General features: G+C 35.9%; 1 protein-coding gene across 1 annotated transcript; it reads right to left on the reverse strand.

The window, feature by feature from the left end:
• Positions 1-2,596: 2,596 nt before the first annotated feature.
• Positions 2,597-5,437, reverse strand: LOC123530230 (complement C1q tumor necrosis factor-related protein 2-like). The gene is made up of 3 exons (XM_045310985.2): positions 5,197-5,437; positions 3,988-4,154; positions 2,597-2,926 (listed from the first exon to the last, which is right to left on the reverse strand). Exons 1-3 carry the CDS (start codon positions 5,384-5,386, stop codon positions 2,657-2,659), a joined length of 627 nt encoding a protein of 208 aa, XP_045166920.2. The 5' UTR covers positions 5,387-5,437; the 3' UTR covers positions 2,597-2,656.
• Between the last annotated feature and the right edge of the window lie 9,834 nt (positions 5,438-15,271).

Raw genomic sequence — 15,271 nt, forward strand, 5'->3', positions numbered from 1 at the left:
CTTTCGACATAATATGCGACGTGCACTCTAGATTATATCGTACGATCTAAATATGATGTCGTGCACTTGGGATAAAATGTCAAGTTCTCGAGATAATGTGTCGTGTCCTGATGATTACAGATCGATCGCATGAGTTTCACATCTCATAGAAAACATATAATTTGCATGGCGATCTGTTCAGGAAGTATTTGAGGGAAACTTCGAAATGTAATTGTGGATACTTGTTTGAAGATGCTGAACATTACCTATTTCATTGTCCTATATTTAAACCTCAAAGAATTATACTCTATGAAGTAACTAGAATCTTTCATCCGCTTAATGTTAATCTATTACTTTTCGGTAGTGATTAGTTAGACGTTGAAAATAATCAAAAAAGTATTTACAGCTAGATCCTAAAGTATTAAGTACTTGTTAAAGTTACTGACAAATTACTATGTTTCTAACGCAACATTTTGTGTCTTTTTTCGGCGTGCCGTATTAATTAAGCACGATTTTATGACCTCGTATGACCTTATGCCGCCTGAATAATGTACCAATAGGATTGCTTGGTAAGGTATTCTCGGTATTTTCAGCCAGAATGAGATATTTTGTAAGAGTGGCGCTGACTGGAGGAAATGCTGAAAATGCTTCACTCTGAGTCATGTGTGACACTGAGTGAAATGACAACGCGTTCGTCATCCATAACCTCTATAAGTACAGCACCATCAGGTTGTATGCGTACCACTTGAACAGGTGTGCGTAACCAAATATTCGTCTGCTCATCCGGACATATTTCTGTTTTGCTAAGTTTTCTTGTTAAGTTATTTCTGTTTTGTTAAGTTTCCTTTCCTTAAGTTTTGTTTTTACAAAAAGGTTATTTGTTTTATACAGTCATTAACTCTTACCCTGCATTACAGCAACAATTTCTAACCAGTGCAAATCATTACTAACCTGCAACAACATGTCCGATACCGTTAAATTTTAGACTCTAAATTTTAAATGACTCTTTCCGGTGAAAACAGTACTGTACATCTTCTAAATGATAGACAAATTTGATAACAAGCTGAGGTAGGGTAAGGGTTCATGTTGCTTCCAACAATTCCAGAAATAAAGTATAGAACGTATTTCAATATTGTTTGCTTACTGTTACCATCTTTTAAGCACCAAAGGCTCAAAGTGAGCTTTTGTGATTGTTTGGTGTCCGTCGTGTGTCCCTCCACAATTTCTAAACACGGTCTTCTTCAGAACTACTGTCCTCATATATACACAATTTCACAGAGGCCCCTTTCAACATTGCCAAAAGATTTAAAATACAGGTTTCTGCCCATGTATAACTTGTGCTTCAGTTACGTCACGCCGACCATCTTTTTAAAGATATTTCTTGTTTTCTTTTGCTTTATATGTATGCATACTGGAATGAGCCTGACCTCTGTAATATATTTGGCAAAAGGTAATGTTTTGGACTTTAAAAAGGTGAATTGGTACCAATTTGTACTTAATTTTGAATTTTGAATTTAATACAGTGGCATAGCTTTACATGTCTGAGTAACAGCTTTGATATGTACGAAATTTGAATGACAGTTTCTATATTTGAATCGTTGGGAACTATTTCTTACAGTTCTCAATGTACTTCAAACATTATTTATTTACCAGAACTGTAGTGCCTTGAAGGTCATGCATAATATGCATTTCTGTACTTTTTACTCCCTTGAAATGGAGGGGTAGGGGTAAGTAAACCCCTCAAAATATGATACAGCGAATTCTAAATCACACGAATTGTAAGTATGTAGTAACAGTTTTAAGAAAAACCTAAAAACACCAGCAGTTACAATAATTATATAATTGTATTTTTTATGATTGTTTTTGTGTTGTTCGACTGCGACCGGCAGGGACATTTTTTCTAATAGCTCTTATAGCAACCTTACTGTACTGCTTATGCAAATTATCACTTGACCGGCACTAGAAATGAATATAACCATCCTATTTATATTTTGATATGAACAGGAAACTAGGTTTTAGAGGCAGTAAACAATTTTAGAGCTTGTACGACAACAGCCGCCTACTCGACTTTCAAAATCTGAAATACTATACTACTGCAATATTAACACGACTTTATGAATCTCACTACATCTTGTTGTCAGTTTGCAGACCTTGAATTTTATGCTCTCCCGGTCGCAAAATCTGATGACAAAAAAGTTACATTTGCCAACTTTCAAATCGCCACAGAAAACTCGCTGGAAACGATTGTACCAACTGATACAAGGGTCCCACTCCAACAACACTGTAAAATCTGGAAATGAGCTCAAATATATATGCCACCATTACCGTTAATTCAGTATTTCAGTATTTCAATTTTTAATGCTCCTGTCAAAATGACAACTCCATTTTGAACCACGTACTCGCATCCTCAAGCAACTACATTGCTATTTCAAGGTCAAGGCTACACAGTTGATATTTTAACTGAATAACTGAAACTCAATATTCATTTCTAGTATAAATTATCATTTTGAATTTAAATCCGTATCTGTATACTTACCAGATAAACACATGGAAGTAGAATGCTATTACGTACATTATACTATATGAAATGTAAATTAAAAACAATGAGAAACGTAGCTGCTGCTGCTGCTGAAGTTTTTATTTTTCATAGGATCTGCAAGATGAGCAGTATTTCATTTCAAACATAAAGCAGGGAACCAGAAAATGTAGTGGCACCTTCAAAAGTATACAGACTTGCGTCGTGCTCATAGAAATTCTGCACCCAGATGCTGTCACCAGCGTTTACTCGAATGATAGCGATGTTAGTTCCTTGAATGTCTTGCCAGCTATGCCTCGAATCACCAACTCCCGAATTTATACGTTTACCATTGTGCATCAGCTCGATCCAGGTTTGACTGACCGAGGAACTAGGGTTGGTGTGACAGAATATGTAAGCGAATAAGTACACCTGAAAAGAATGCATCGAATATTATTGTGCTTTCTTTCTCAGAGGCGTTTCGCGAGGATTTGCCGCGAGGGACGAAGGACTTTATTAGACATACTTATTTTATCTTTTTAGACATTTTTTTTTGTGTGTTGGATTTAACGTCGCACCGACACATGATAGGTCATATGGCGACTTTCCAGCTTTAATGGTGGAGGAAGACCCCAGGTACCCCTCCGTGCATTTCTTTTTAGACATACCATTATACCTGTTAAATGTACTGACCGACACATACTTCTTACTTAAACTGTAAACAGTGCCATTCAAAGTTAACGTTTCACTCAACGTTGCTCAAGACACCGAGGGAAGAAAAAAACCGAATATTTTCGTCTAATTGGCGGAACGGTTGCTTAAAACGTTCGAATTGCAAAAATACCTATGATCCGTTATCAAGAAACTTAGTCACGTGGCATAGGTCATTGTAGATCATGTAAACGAGCTTAATACGGCTGTACCGAAATGAGTTGACTTTGATCATGTGGTGTGTTTACTAGTATGAAAGCTATATTAAACATTATTCCGTTATGCTGTTATGTCCGACGAGTTCCGGACGTGACTGTACTATATCTATGGTTGATGAACCATATACAGTTATCTAATGCTCAATATTTTTGCTGTTGTATACTTACGCAAAACAAAATAGAAAATGCATCGATTTCAAAAGCAATTATTGATGAGGCCTAAAAAAATAATCACCTGTAGGGGTATCAGACCTATAGTAAAATAATAAAAAAAAAACACACACACACACACACGATGAAACAAATTATACATCAGACGATAATTAGAATCTTTCGTTTGAAAATTTCTAAAAATAACTATAGGTAATTAAACGCTACAATACGCTTATGAAACAGAATTGTTAACAAGGGGTTTATCAAGAGTGAACGTCTCGGCTAAACCAATCAGAAATCGCTAAAATTCGTACGTTCTGGAATGATATAATATGACATAAACACATTTGACGCCGACGTTCTAATTTGATAAAAAATCATAAAAATAAATGTAGTAATTAGTGCACATACTCCACCCTGCGGAGCTACAAATACTCCAGAATGTTTGTTATAACCTTGACCATCATTCAACAAAACGTTGTCAAATTTAATCGTCTGAGCAAGTCCAATGTGGTTCTGGTCAGATGTAAGAGAAACTGAAAATGCCACATTTACGTCGGGTATCGCCCTCTTTCTAACTGAAAACAAAGACTTGTATATGGAGTTTCGTACCTTTGTGATATTGAGCACTCATATACGCCTTTTAACATGTAATAAATATCTGTATTCATCGTCAAAACTCATAATCTTTTTTCGTTGTAGAATTCTTCTATGTGAAAAGAAACAGAACAAAATATAAAAAGAAAATGTCGACATTATTATTCTAGCAGACTGTCTACATTTTTTGTTACTACTTACGCCATTTGTTTTAAGTTGTAGCAACAACAACGGTTACACTACAAGATATTACTCAGTTTGGTCACTGGTTTCATGAGGTACATTTGAAAGTTGTTAAAAGTTATAATGAATTAACAATCACAGACACTTGTGGGTGAGGAAGCCCCCACCCCCTCCGTCGCCCCTGCCGACTGGTACTGAGCATAGTGACGATCATAAAACGGGTTTTGTTACAATATCTGCATGTTTTAAAAATACATTTTTTTTACCATCAACGCTTTTTAGCTTTTTAAAAGTAGAGATTAGCATCTTAGCTCTTTTACTTCGAATAAGCACCTACCTATGAATCCCTGGTATCAATCGACGTGTCTTTAACCATTCTGTCAAATGACACCGGTCCAGCCAACTGACATTTAGGTTCAAACGAGAAATCAATAACTACTACAGATCGATTGATTTTACTTATATGGAACATCTCCCAGCAAATTGATCCCTGCTTTGTACAACGCATATCGCAGTCGGGTACCTAAATTGGACTTTTATCATAGGAAGTGATGATCCGGTATAATATAGTCGGAAGCGAAATAATTTTGGTACCCTATTTATGACACGCATGATACACAGCTGGGGCTCCAGCGCAAGCAATAGTTCCCAATGTCAAAAACAAAAGAAAACAAAACAGTTTTTTGATCGTCACCTATGCTCAGTACGTGTTATAATGTTAAAAATATATTGGCTTACACTTTGCAGGGGCGGAAGAGGAAGTGGAGGGGTCCTGGTCCCATGTGTCCGTGCTAATAATAGAAACATTAAATATTGTCAAATATGTGAAACTAGTTTTACCTTCTGAAGGCGTCAAATCCAGCTCATTCCTTTTTAGGGTAGTTTTATTTAAAATGTTGATAACATTTTCCAGTTCCTTGATCTTTGATTTCAGGATCCCTACTTCAGTTTTACACTCTTCGCAAGAAAACACTTTTGAAAAGCAAGTGAAGCAAATAAAGGCGAAAGAAAATAGCTGTACTGAAGTCATGATTGTCCAACAATAAAATAGTCCGTTATCTGTTAAACTATACCATTATAAATAAAAGTGCACGGAAACTTAAATATTATCACAATCGCCGCCTTATTAGCAAATAAAGATAAAATTCAAAGTCATCTCAACCGATAGAACAAAAACCCATTCTTTGACAAAGCTATCCCAACATCATGACAGTTCACAAGTCGCATTTCTTTCGATTTAAGACATACATCAGCGTGCAAGTCGAGCTCACGACTGCGGTTAAACAGATCATAAAATAAATGGAATAAAGCAAGAACAAATTTCGGAATGATTTCTTGTAATCATTTTTTCACAGATAATATTCTTTTGACCTGTGAAGAATGCGGTCATATTCATTATGCAAGTGAAGAATGAATATGCCATTGTTCAGGGGACAAAAGTTCTACTCATCAGCTCGTGTAGACGAGAAGAAACGGCATGAGGATATCAGTAATGTAATGAATGTCATGCTTCACATCAACACAAGTTCTCCATACATGTGTTTATTAGTAACTGTTCATATATGTGATGTTCTTTTTCTTGGGATGACAAATGTGCAAAGGGGGCACACTGTATGTTAATCGCAGTAAAGAATGTAAAGCCAAGAATATCCAGAATTTTAAAAGGATTTCAATGAAACTTTATACAAATGACCTCCATGAAGTGAACATGTGTGTGACATTTTTTTTTGTCTGGAATTAGAAGTGGTAATAGCTGAACCAAAATGTCCTATGTCCAAAACTGAACATAGCTTTGTTAAGATAAAAAACAGAGGTTTGGAACCTGCGCGGCGCATGTAGGACTGACCTCGATGACAAGTATAGAAGTTACGGCGACGAACAGGTGAGTACATTAGCTCAACATATTCTTCACAAAGTCCAGCTAAAAGTCAGTGCCCTAAAGGTGTCCGTGAAAGTCTATATGTACAAGTCCATAACAATGAATAACAGACAAAAATATACATATTTTCAGCATATTTAATCTCGTTCTAGATTACCTTTCGTGTGTCTACAATCCTTTATTAAATTTGTCCACCGTTTACAAACTCTTCCCTTTATAGCATATAACAAATGTATTATTCTAGAGACAAGACAGCACTAAATAAAAGACTTAACCTACATGTTAATGGAAATGGAAATAATGAATCTTCTGAGGTTTCAGTTTTTCAGAGATTTGATTCCGGTCGCTCCTTTACCCATTTAGCAATATTAGGTACCGCTCCAACTCTATCAAAATGCTCCTTCAGCAATGGTCTGTCTTTGAACGGATCTACATTAAAGGCGCCAATCATTGTAAGACCATCATAAATGACGAGGTCACCTAGCGACAACTGAAAACAAAATTTATAATAAAAAGTGAGAAATATGATTCAAATGTCGGTCAGATATTTTGCAGTGTAGGTATAATAAGTTTTCTCAGTTTTGGTTTTCATTGTTTAATGTAAATACAAGCTTAGTCCAAGTGTGTAAGACCATTACAGGTCAATGTTGAATACAGAACGTAAATTTGACGGATGCAATAGCCTAGATATGGTGTGGATATATAAAAAAATTAGGGGGAGTTCGGTCACGCTTCCTTGAATGTAATATATAGTTTTTATCTATGTTTGGTTTGGTAGGAGCTTTACGTGTGTATGGGGAAGAAGGGGAAGAGATAAGGACGGACACATAGGTATTTAAACCTTTAACTTTATTTCCTTCACACATAAGAATAGCAAAATATGTTCAAGAAAAGAAAAGAATCAGAAGCTTGCATTAAAAGTATCTACGAAAATAAAAGGAGAGGTACTTTAATTTATGAACCAGAATGTTGATGCCTGCGGCAAGTACGTTATACGTTATTTGCTGACGCACTGGTCAATGAATCAAAAGTTTCAGCCAATTGAAGTTAATAACAACAAACATTAAAGTCAAAGTTACGGCACAGACAAAATGACCTTTGATCTCTTAGTGACCTTGTCCTTTGAGATTGGGTCCTGTGACCTGTAGCAATATCACATTAAGGGAACGTTTAAATAAAAATGCCCAATATATACTCAATATATGCTCAGACAGTATGTCGAGGACAAGACCTTTTAAGACCGCTAAACCTTTGTTCCCCGTGTGTGGTTTTAACTTTTAGGATAGGGACCGTTGTCTTGTGGAAAATATTTCTGCCAAATAAAAAATGTTCAGTACTATGTTATGGCACAGCCACCATTTTAAATGCCCACTAATCCTAACCCAAAGTGTGACATTGACCTTTGGAACTAGAACCTGCGCTTACTAATTTGCCCTGTTGAGGCAAATGTATCTGCCATATAAAAGTCACATTATTCCACGTGTCGAACATATATATCCCAATGGCACTTGACCTCAATGTGCGATCTGGAATTTGTGCATAACTAGTCTTACTGCGATGCACGTTTATGCCAAATATAAAGCGGATTGCTCCCTGAATGTCTAAGATATTTTTCGGAGAAAATTAGTCGACGCCCGCAATTACGCATGCACACACAAAGCACAAACACAGAACAACCTTTTTTAGGTTAGCGCCCGTAGCGAGCTAGACAAATGACATCAAGAGTTAAGGAACCTAGTACCTTCTGAATTCTGATGGAAAAGACAAGTGTAAAGTACCATTTCTTTATGCTGTGTAGCTACTTAATACTAGCTCATTGGCAATCTTAACCTAATCTATGTTAAAAACAATGGCTAAATTCAAAAATGAGCACATTTTATCGAAATGACAGCAACAGTCATGACGCTTATGTCATTCATTCGGCATTTATTATCATTGTTCCAAAATGTGTGAAATCTCGTACACTTGTGATGAGTAATTAGAGAAATACTAACTCGCTGACTATCGTACTCAAAATTTAAATTATAAAGAAATTGTTACGAATAAAAAGGGGCATACTTTCATCAAAATGAAAGAACAAACTATGGAACTTATGTCAGTTATTTGGTATTACCGTACCAAAAAGTATGTGAAGTTTCATTCAGCTGTGATGTGTAGTTACTGAGATACTAACACACAGACTATCGTAACAGAATTGTGTTAGAAAAAAACTGCACGAACATGCATATATTCATCAAAATGAGCAAGATTTATGTGATTTAGTTGATATTATTATGGTGGAGGCATGTATGAAGTTTCATTCATTTGCAATGTGTAAGAACCGAGTCATGGCGAGCTAAAGGGTTATTGATATTTCCAGTTTCAACAGTGATGTTACCTTACGGCTAAAATTACTGACCCTTTAAATAGGAGTCGGCTAAAAACCACAAGCTGATAATAATCATTTGAAGAGTATAGAGTGAACCAATTATTAAAACAAAACAAAAAGAAAAGAAAGAAAGATGTAATCGAAGAAACAATTGCAATATGTATTTACCACTCTGCACTAATTAACGAATGCAGTTAGCTCATATCATTGACGAAACCATTTAGGCCCTATTAGATATTTGAAAGGTTCAGAAAGATATAAAAGATAAAACTTTTTTTTACCGCATCGCCAACGAGAAAACCTTTTCCCGCCTTGTTTTCTTTCAGACACGCCTCAACAAAGGTCATGTATTTCTGCATTGGTCCGTCTGAAAATGTTTTCTTTAGCTTATTCTGAAAATTTAAAGTGAAGACATCAACAACATGTTTAAGTTAAACAATGACAGAGATACAAAGGTAACAGGCACGCTCTTAGTAAGAAGCCCCCGTAAACAAACGCCATACAACAGTGTCTATATAGATACACAACTGAGCACTGTCTTGAAATGGTATGTTGCAAACAATAACAAATATGTACACATGTAATAACTAACACATGCGCACGCAGTAAAAACCAACAACTATGTCATCCCTCGTCATCGTGTCTTTTGTCAAATTGAATTGGGGCCTATTTACTTCGAAGTCACACTTGTGAATAGGTTGTTGTCATGCAACTTGAAAGATGTTCAGAATGTAGCAGTCACGCACGCACGCACGCACGCACACGCACACCTTTGTTTGGTTTCAATTGTAAGACGAGAACATCGGAAGATTTGAAACATTCGTGACGGCGCTCTCGTCCATTCCATTCTGTCATTGAAATTATTTGACATTGGCAGATGTACGAACAATTAAGTTTTGCCGAAGATGTACGAAGTCGTCCATTTTAGAAAGTCTAAATTTCGAGACAGTAAGTCGAAATTTCAAAGTCGTACATTAAAATTTCGTATCAACGAGTAACACTCACCTTGCACTAGTGCTTTTCTATACTTGAGTACTGCAGTGAAGGCATGATTTTTTAATTTATCAAAAAAAAAAGAAAGAAATATGAGTTACCACGAGATAATTTATAGACCCTCGAATAGTATAATACTTGATGTACAATCAAACGAGCACCTTGCATCTTCCGAGTGACATGTTGAAACAATGATATAGTATATACAATTATAGCATTTGCATTAACAGCGTTATAATTTCGTAATACATGTGCATGTTTAACACACACATGTAATTAATTCCAGAATGTAAATACCGTTTAGACTTGAGATGGTGCTAAAATTAATGTTGTTTTTTTATCAATTAAACCTAAATCTACTCTAATTGACTGTTCTCCATTATTCATAGGAAAAAAAACAATATCAAACAGAATGAGTCGAATATCTTTATTTGTAACATTATGCCATATGTACTTTTCGTTTTCTTCGACCTGGCAGGGCGGAGTTAATCTCTGACGTATGCAAAAAATGGTAATCTAAAAAAAATCGAGCAGAATAGGTCTAGCAATATAATTGTTTATTTCCGTGATTTTTCGGTAACAACGACTAAAATTCAACGCTTCATTGGTTAAAATGTAAGGCAATCTGACTAAAGTACTTGATCTTCTAAACGAAGATCTGAGAACGACCCATTCGCATTCGTCTTCTGTATATTTTGGATTTCCAGTATTGCTATTTTTATTTTATCCAATCAGACGACATGTTCGAATGTCAAAGAGTAAGAAAAATGTGCAGTTGTTCCAGGGCTCGAACCCAGGACCCCTCGCTTACAAAGCAAGTGGCCTACCGACTGAGCTAACCGGCTATCTGATACATTATGACATAAGAATTGTAAATATCAAAAGTCAAGGCTACAGGTAGATTTGCAAGATGTTGTAAGTTAGGCTCTGATTGGCTAGCGAAAGGGTCGTCAGAACGAGGCAATGAATAGGTCGTTCTCAGATCCTATGCGTAGCGTAATAGGATATGTACTTTAGTCAGATTGAATGTAAGGTAGATGTCCACATTGAATAAGAATTTAGGTTGCCGAATATACTACATATCCTGCACAATAATGCAGTGAACCGTCGCGAAACCACGCCCCGCCAGGTCGATTAAAACGCACAAAATATAACATTTAAAACCACGTATAATAATTTAGCCAGCCTTGATTTGTTCATTTTGAAGCATATTTTTTAAGCTTTTCTTAAACGTCATGTTTAATTTCCCGCGCAGTTCCACGTGTAAGAAGTCATACCATACAGTTAGTTCAATGTTCCTTTAAGTGGTGTAAAGACATAAAACATAGCGAAATACATTGTACTAGGTAGGATTATTGTTTTAGCAACCGATTGATTTCTAGTACACTATCTACAGAAAATGTTGTTATTCTTAGCTTTTAAAAAAGAGGTCAGTAATATGTTAAGTAAATAATATCTCTTTTTTTCCATTGTACTGGTCCAGGATTTCCAAAACTTGTTAATATGTTTTTATGTCAATTTAATCAACGGTGACTAAATTTCGTTTCAAGAGTAGTAACATCGTAAATATTTTTCACCGAGCGCGAGGTTACAACGTGTAGAAACGCAATATATATATATTGATCTAACATATGAAAAAACACATCTTATATTTTGGGTTATAACTTCAAAAATCATTCTCTTTATTTCACAGCTGACCAGCAACTTGTCAGTGCTTGGCTAATAACACAAGGCAGTCTGAAAGACAGCTAAATCCCCCGCCACTGCTATGGATAGTGAAAGGGTAAACCTTTGATTTTAGCTGTGACCTTGACCTTGAACTGACATGGCTGACTCATGATTTCTGCACAACGTCTTGATGAGGTGATCATTTGACCAAAGTTTCATTAGAATCCTTCAAGGGGTTTAGGAGATACAGAGCTGAAACCTTTGACCTTCAGTTGTGACCTTGACCTTGAGTTGACATGGCTGACTCATGAGTTCTTGATGAGGGGTTAAGGAGATACAGAGTGGACACCAAATGGAAGGCTCAAATCTTCGACCTTTAGTTGTGACCTTGACCTTGAGCTGGCATGGTTGACTCATAATTTCTGCACATCGGTCTGATGAGGTAATCATTTGACCCAAGTTTTATAAAATTCCTTCAAGGGGTTTAGGAGATATAGAGCGGACACGAAATGGAAGGCTGACACATAAGTTCTGCATATCGCCTTGATGAGGTGATCGTTTGACCCAAGTTTGTTGAAAATCCTTCAAGGGGTTTAGGAGATATAGAGCGAACACAAAATGGAAGGCTCAAACCTTTGACCCTAAGTTATGACCTTGACCTTGAGCCGGCATGACTGACTCATGGGTTCTACACATATATCCGAATGTCTAATGTCTATCAGATCTGCATTTGACATCATTTTTTCCAATGTCTAACCGAATGTCTAATGTCTATCACATCTGCATTCGTCCTCGTTTTTCCGAATGTCTATCCGAATGTCTTTCCGAATTTCAAATGTCTATCAGATCTGCATTCGACTTGATTTTTCCGAATGTATATCCGAATGTCTAATGTCTATCAGATCTGCATTCGACTTGATTTTTTTCGAATGTCTATGCGAATGTCTAATGTCTATCAGATCTGCATTCGACTTGATTTTTTCGAATGTCTATCCGAATGTCTAATGTCTATCAGATCTGCATTCGACTTCATTTTTCCGAATGTATATCCGAATGTCTAATGTCTATCAGATCTGCATTCGACTTGATTTTTTCGAATGTCTATGCGAATGTCTAATGTCTATCAGATCTGCATTCGTCCTCGTTTTTTCGAATGTCTATCCGAATGTCTAATGTCTATCAGATCTGCATTCGACTTGATTTTTTCGAATGTCTATCCGAATGTCTAATGTCTATCAGATCTGCATTCGTCTTCGTTTTTTCGAATGTATATCCGAATTTCTAATGTCTATCAGATCTGCATTCGACTTGATTTTTTCGGATGTCTATGCGAATGTCTAATGTCTATCAGATCTGCATTCGACTTGATTTTTTCGAATGTCTATGTGAATGTCTAATGTCTATCAGATCTGCATTCGACTTGATTTTTTCGAATGTATATCCGAATGTCTAATGTCTATCAGATCTGCATTCGACTTGATTTTTTTTCGAATGTCTATCCGAATGTCTAATGTCTATCAGATCTGCATTCGTCCTCGTTTTTTCGAATGTCTATCCGAATGTCTAATGTCTATCAGATCTGCATTCGACTTCATTTTTCCGAATGTATATCCGAATGTCTAATGTCTATCAGTTCTGCATTCGACTTGATTTTTTCAAATGTCTATGCGAATGTCTAATGTCTATCAGATCTTCATTCGTCCTCTTTTTTTTTCGAATGTCTATCCGAATGTCTAATGTCTATCAGATCTGTAGTCGACTTGATTTTCTCGAATGTATATCCGAATGTCTAATGTCTATCAGATCTGCATTCGTCTTCGTTCCTTCGAATGTCTATCCGAATGTCTAATGTCTATCAGATCTGCATTCGACTTGATTTTTCCGAATGTATATCCGAATGTCTAATGTCTATCAGATCTGCATTCGACTTGATTTTTTTCGAATGTCTATCCGAATGTCTAATGTCTATCAGATCTGCATTCGACTTGATTTTTTCGAATGTATATCCGAATGTCTAATGTCTATCAGATTTGCATTCGACTTGATTTTTTTCGAATGTCTATGCGAATGTCTATCAGATCTGCATTCGTCCTCGTTTTTTCGAATGTCTATCCGAATGTCTAATGTCTATCAGATCTGCATTCGACTATATATATAGTTAATTTTTTGACTTTTTCTCAGTCCTGCCGGCATTTTAAATCATGAACTCGATCAATGATCCATGATGCATAAATCACAATTATAAAGTTATTGCAATTACAACTTAGATTTTTGGCAAACTAAACAAAAGTTACAAAGCTAATAAGAGTTCCTGTTTTCTGATTAAATAGACCCAAAAGGGCCTATTACACTCTTTATACTATGCCTAAATCACTTCTTGTAATGTTTTTATTCAAATTTAACACTTCTAAATAAATTTATAATTCTTATGTTTAGCTCTTGAACACTACTACTATTAATAATTCAAATGAAGTGACACATCAAAAACTAAGAACCAAGTGACGCTAAATTTCGCGGTTTTTCAATATAAAGAAATAAGCAATCCAATCAAAATACCTGTATTACCGATAATCAATAACCAATGACACCTGTTAATATAAAACACTGGTTACCGGTTCAGTTCTAAGGAATATGACTATGCACTGGGCTAAAGCAGGTGTGCTTGAATTAAATACTTTAAACGAATTTAAAATAAACCAATGTCTATCAGATTTGCATTCGACTTGACTTTTTACGAATGTCATGCGAATGTCTATCAGATCTGCATTCGGCCCCTCGTTTTTCGAAATGTCTATCCGAATGTCTAATGTCTATCAATCTGCATTCGACTTGAATTTTTGCAATGTATATCCAATGTCACTAATTCTACAATCGCATGCGAACCAACGAATGTCTATCCCTGTCATCTGTCTTTGTCAATTGAATTGGGGCCTATTTTTTCGAATGTCACAATGTGCTAATAGTCTTGTCGCATGCACTTGATTGTTTCGAATGTAGCAGTACTGCAGCAGCAGACTGCACGACTTTTTTTTCTGAAAGTATCATCGAAGATGAAAATTTGTGACGCGATCTGCATTCGTCTTGATTTTTGACATTTTGCGATGTACGAAATGTCTTTCCAGATCGATGTCGTCCCTTTTTTGAAAGTCTAATATCGAAAGTAATGATCGATTTCAATTCGTACATTAATTCGTTCCGAGTAAATCCGATAGTCTTTCTATCAGTACTGCATTGACTTGATTTTTTAATTTATCAAAAGCAAGAAATATGGTCTACCACGATGAATTTGACCCTCGAATGTTATCTGAATGTACAATCTAATAGACCCTGCATGTTCGATATGTTTTTACGAATGTCTATCCAATTATCAATTGCTTAAACAGATTATATTTCGTACATTGCATTTTCCACAATGTATTAATCCGAATGTAATACGTTACTAGATGATCTAATCCGATTGATTTTTCGATTTTATCTTAAACAATGTTCTAATTGCTGTCTCCATATTCTGAAAAACAAAAAATTCGTCTCTTTTTTTCGATATCTATAGACTTCTATGTCTTCGACTGGCAGTGCGGATTTAATCTCTGACGTATATGAATAAATGGTTCTACAACCATTCGCCAGTGTCTACGAATCTATAATGTTATATTTCCCTGATTGTTTCGACTAATCGACTGTAAATTCACGATTCAATGTCTATAAATGTAGCAATTCTATACTTGATTTTCGAATGTCTGCGAAGTCAATGTCTCATTCGCATTCGATCTTCTGTATTTTTGGATTTCATATTCTATGTTGTATTTCTATCAATCAGACGACATGTTTCGAATGTCTAATGAGTAGAAATGTGCGTATCAGGCTCGCCAGTACCCTCGTTCGAATGGCCTCCGATAGTCTAACCGTCTATCAGATACATTATGACTTAGATTTTAAATATCAAATCAAGCTAATGTCTATCAGATTCTGTAGTCGCTCTGATTGCTAGCGAAGTCTAGTCGGCAATG

The sequence above is a fragment of the Mercenaria mercenaria genome, chromosome 13 (assembly GCF_021730395.1).
Source record: "Mercenaria mercenaria strain notata chromosome 13, MADL_Memer_1, whole genome shotgun sequence".
Taxonomy (NCBI): Eukaryota; Metazoa; Mollusca; class Bivalvia; order Venerida; family Veneridae; genus Mercenaria; species Mercenaria mercenaria.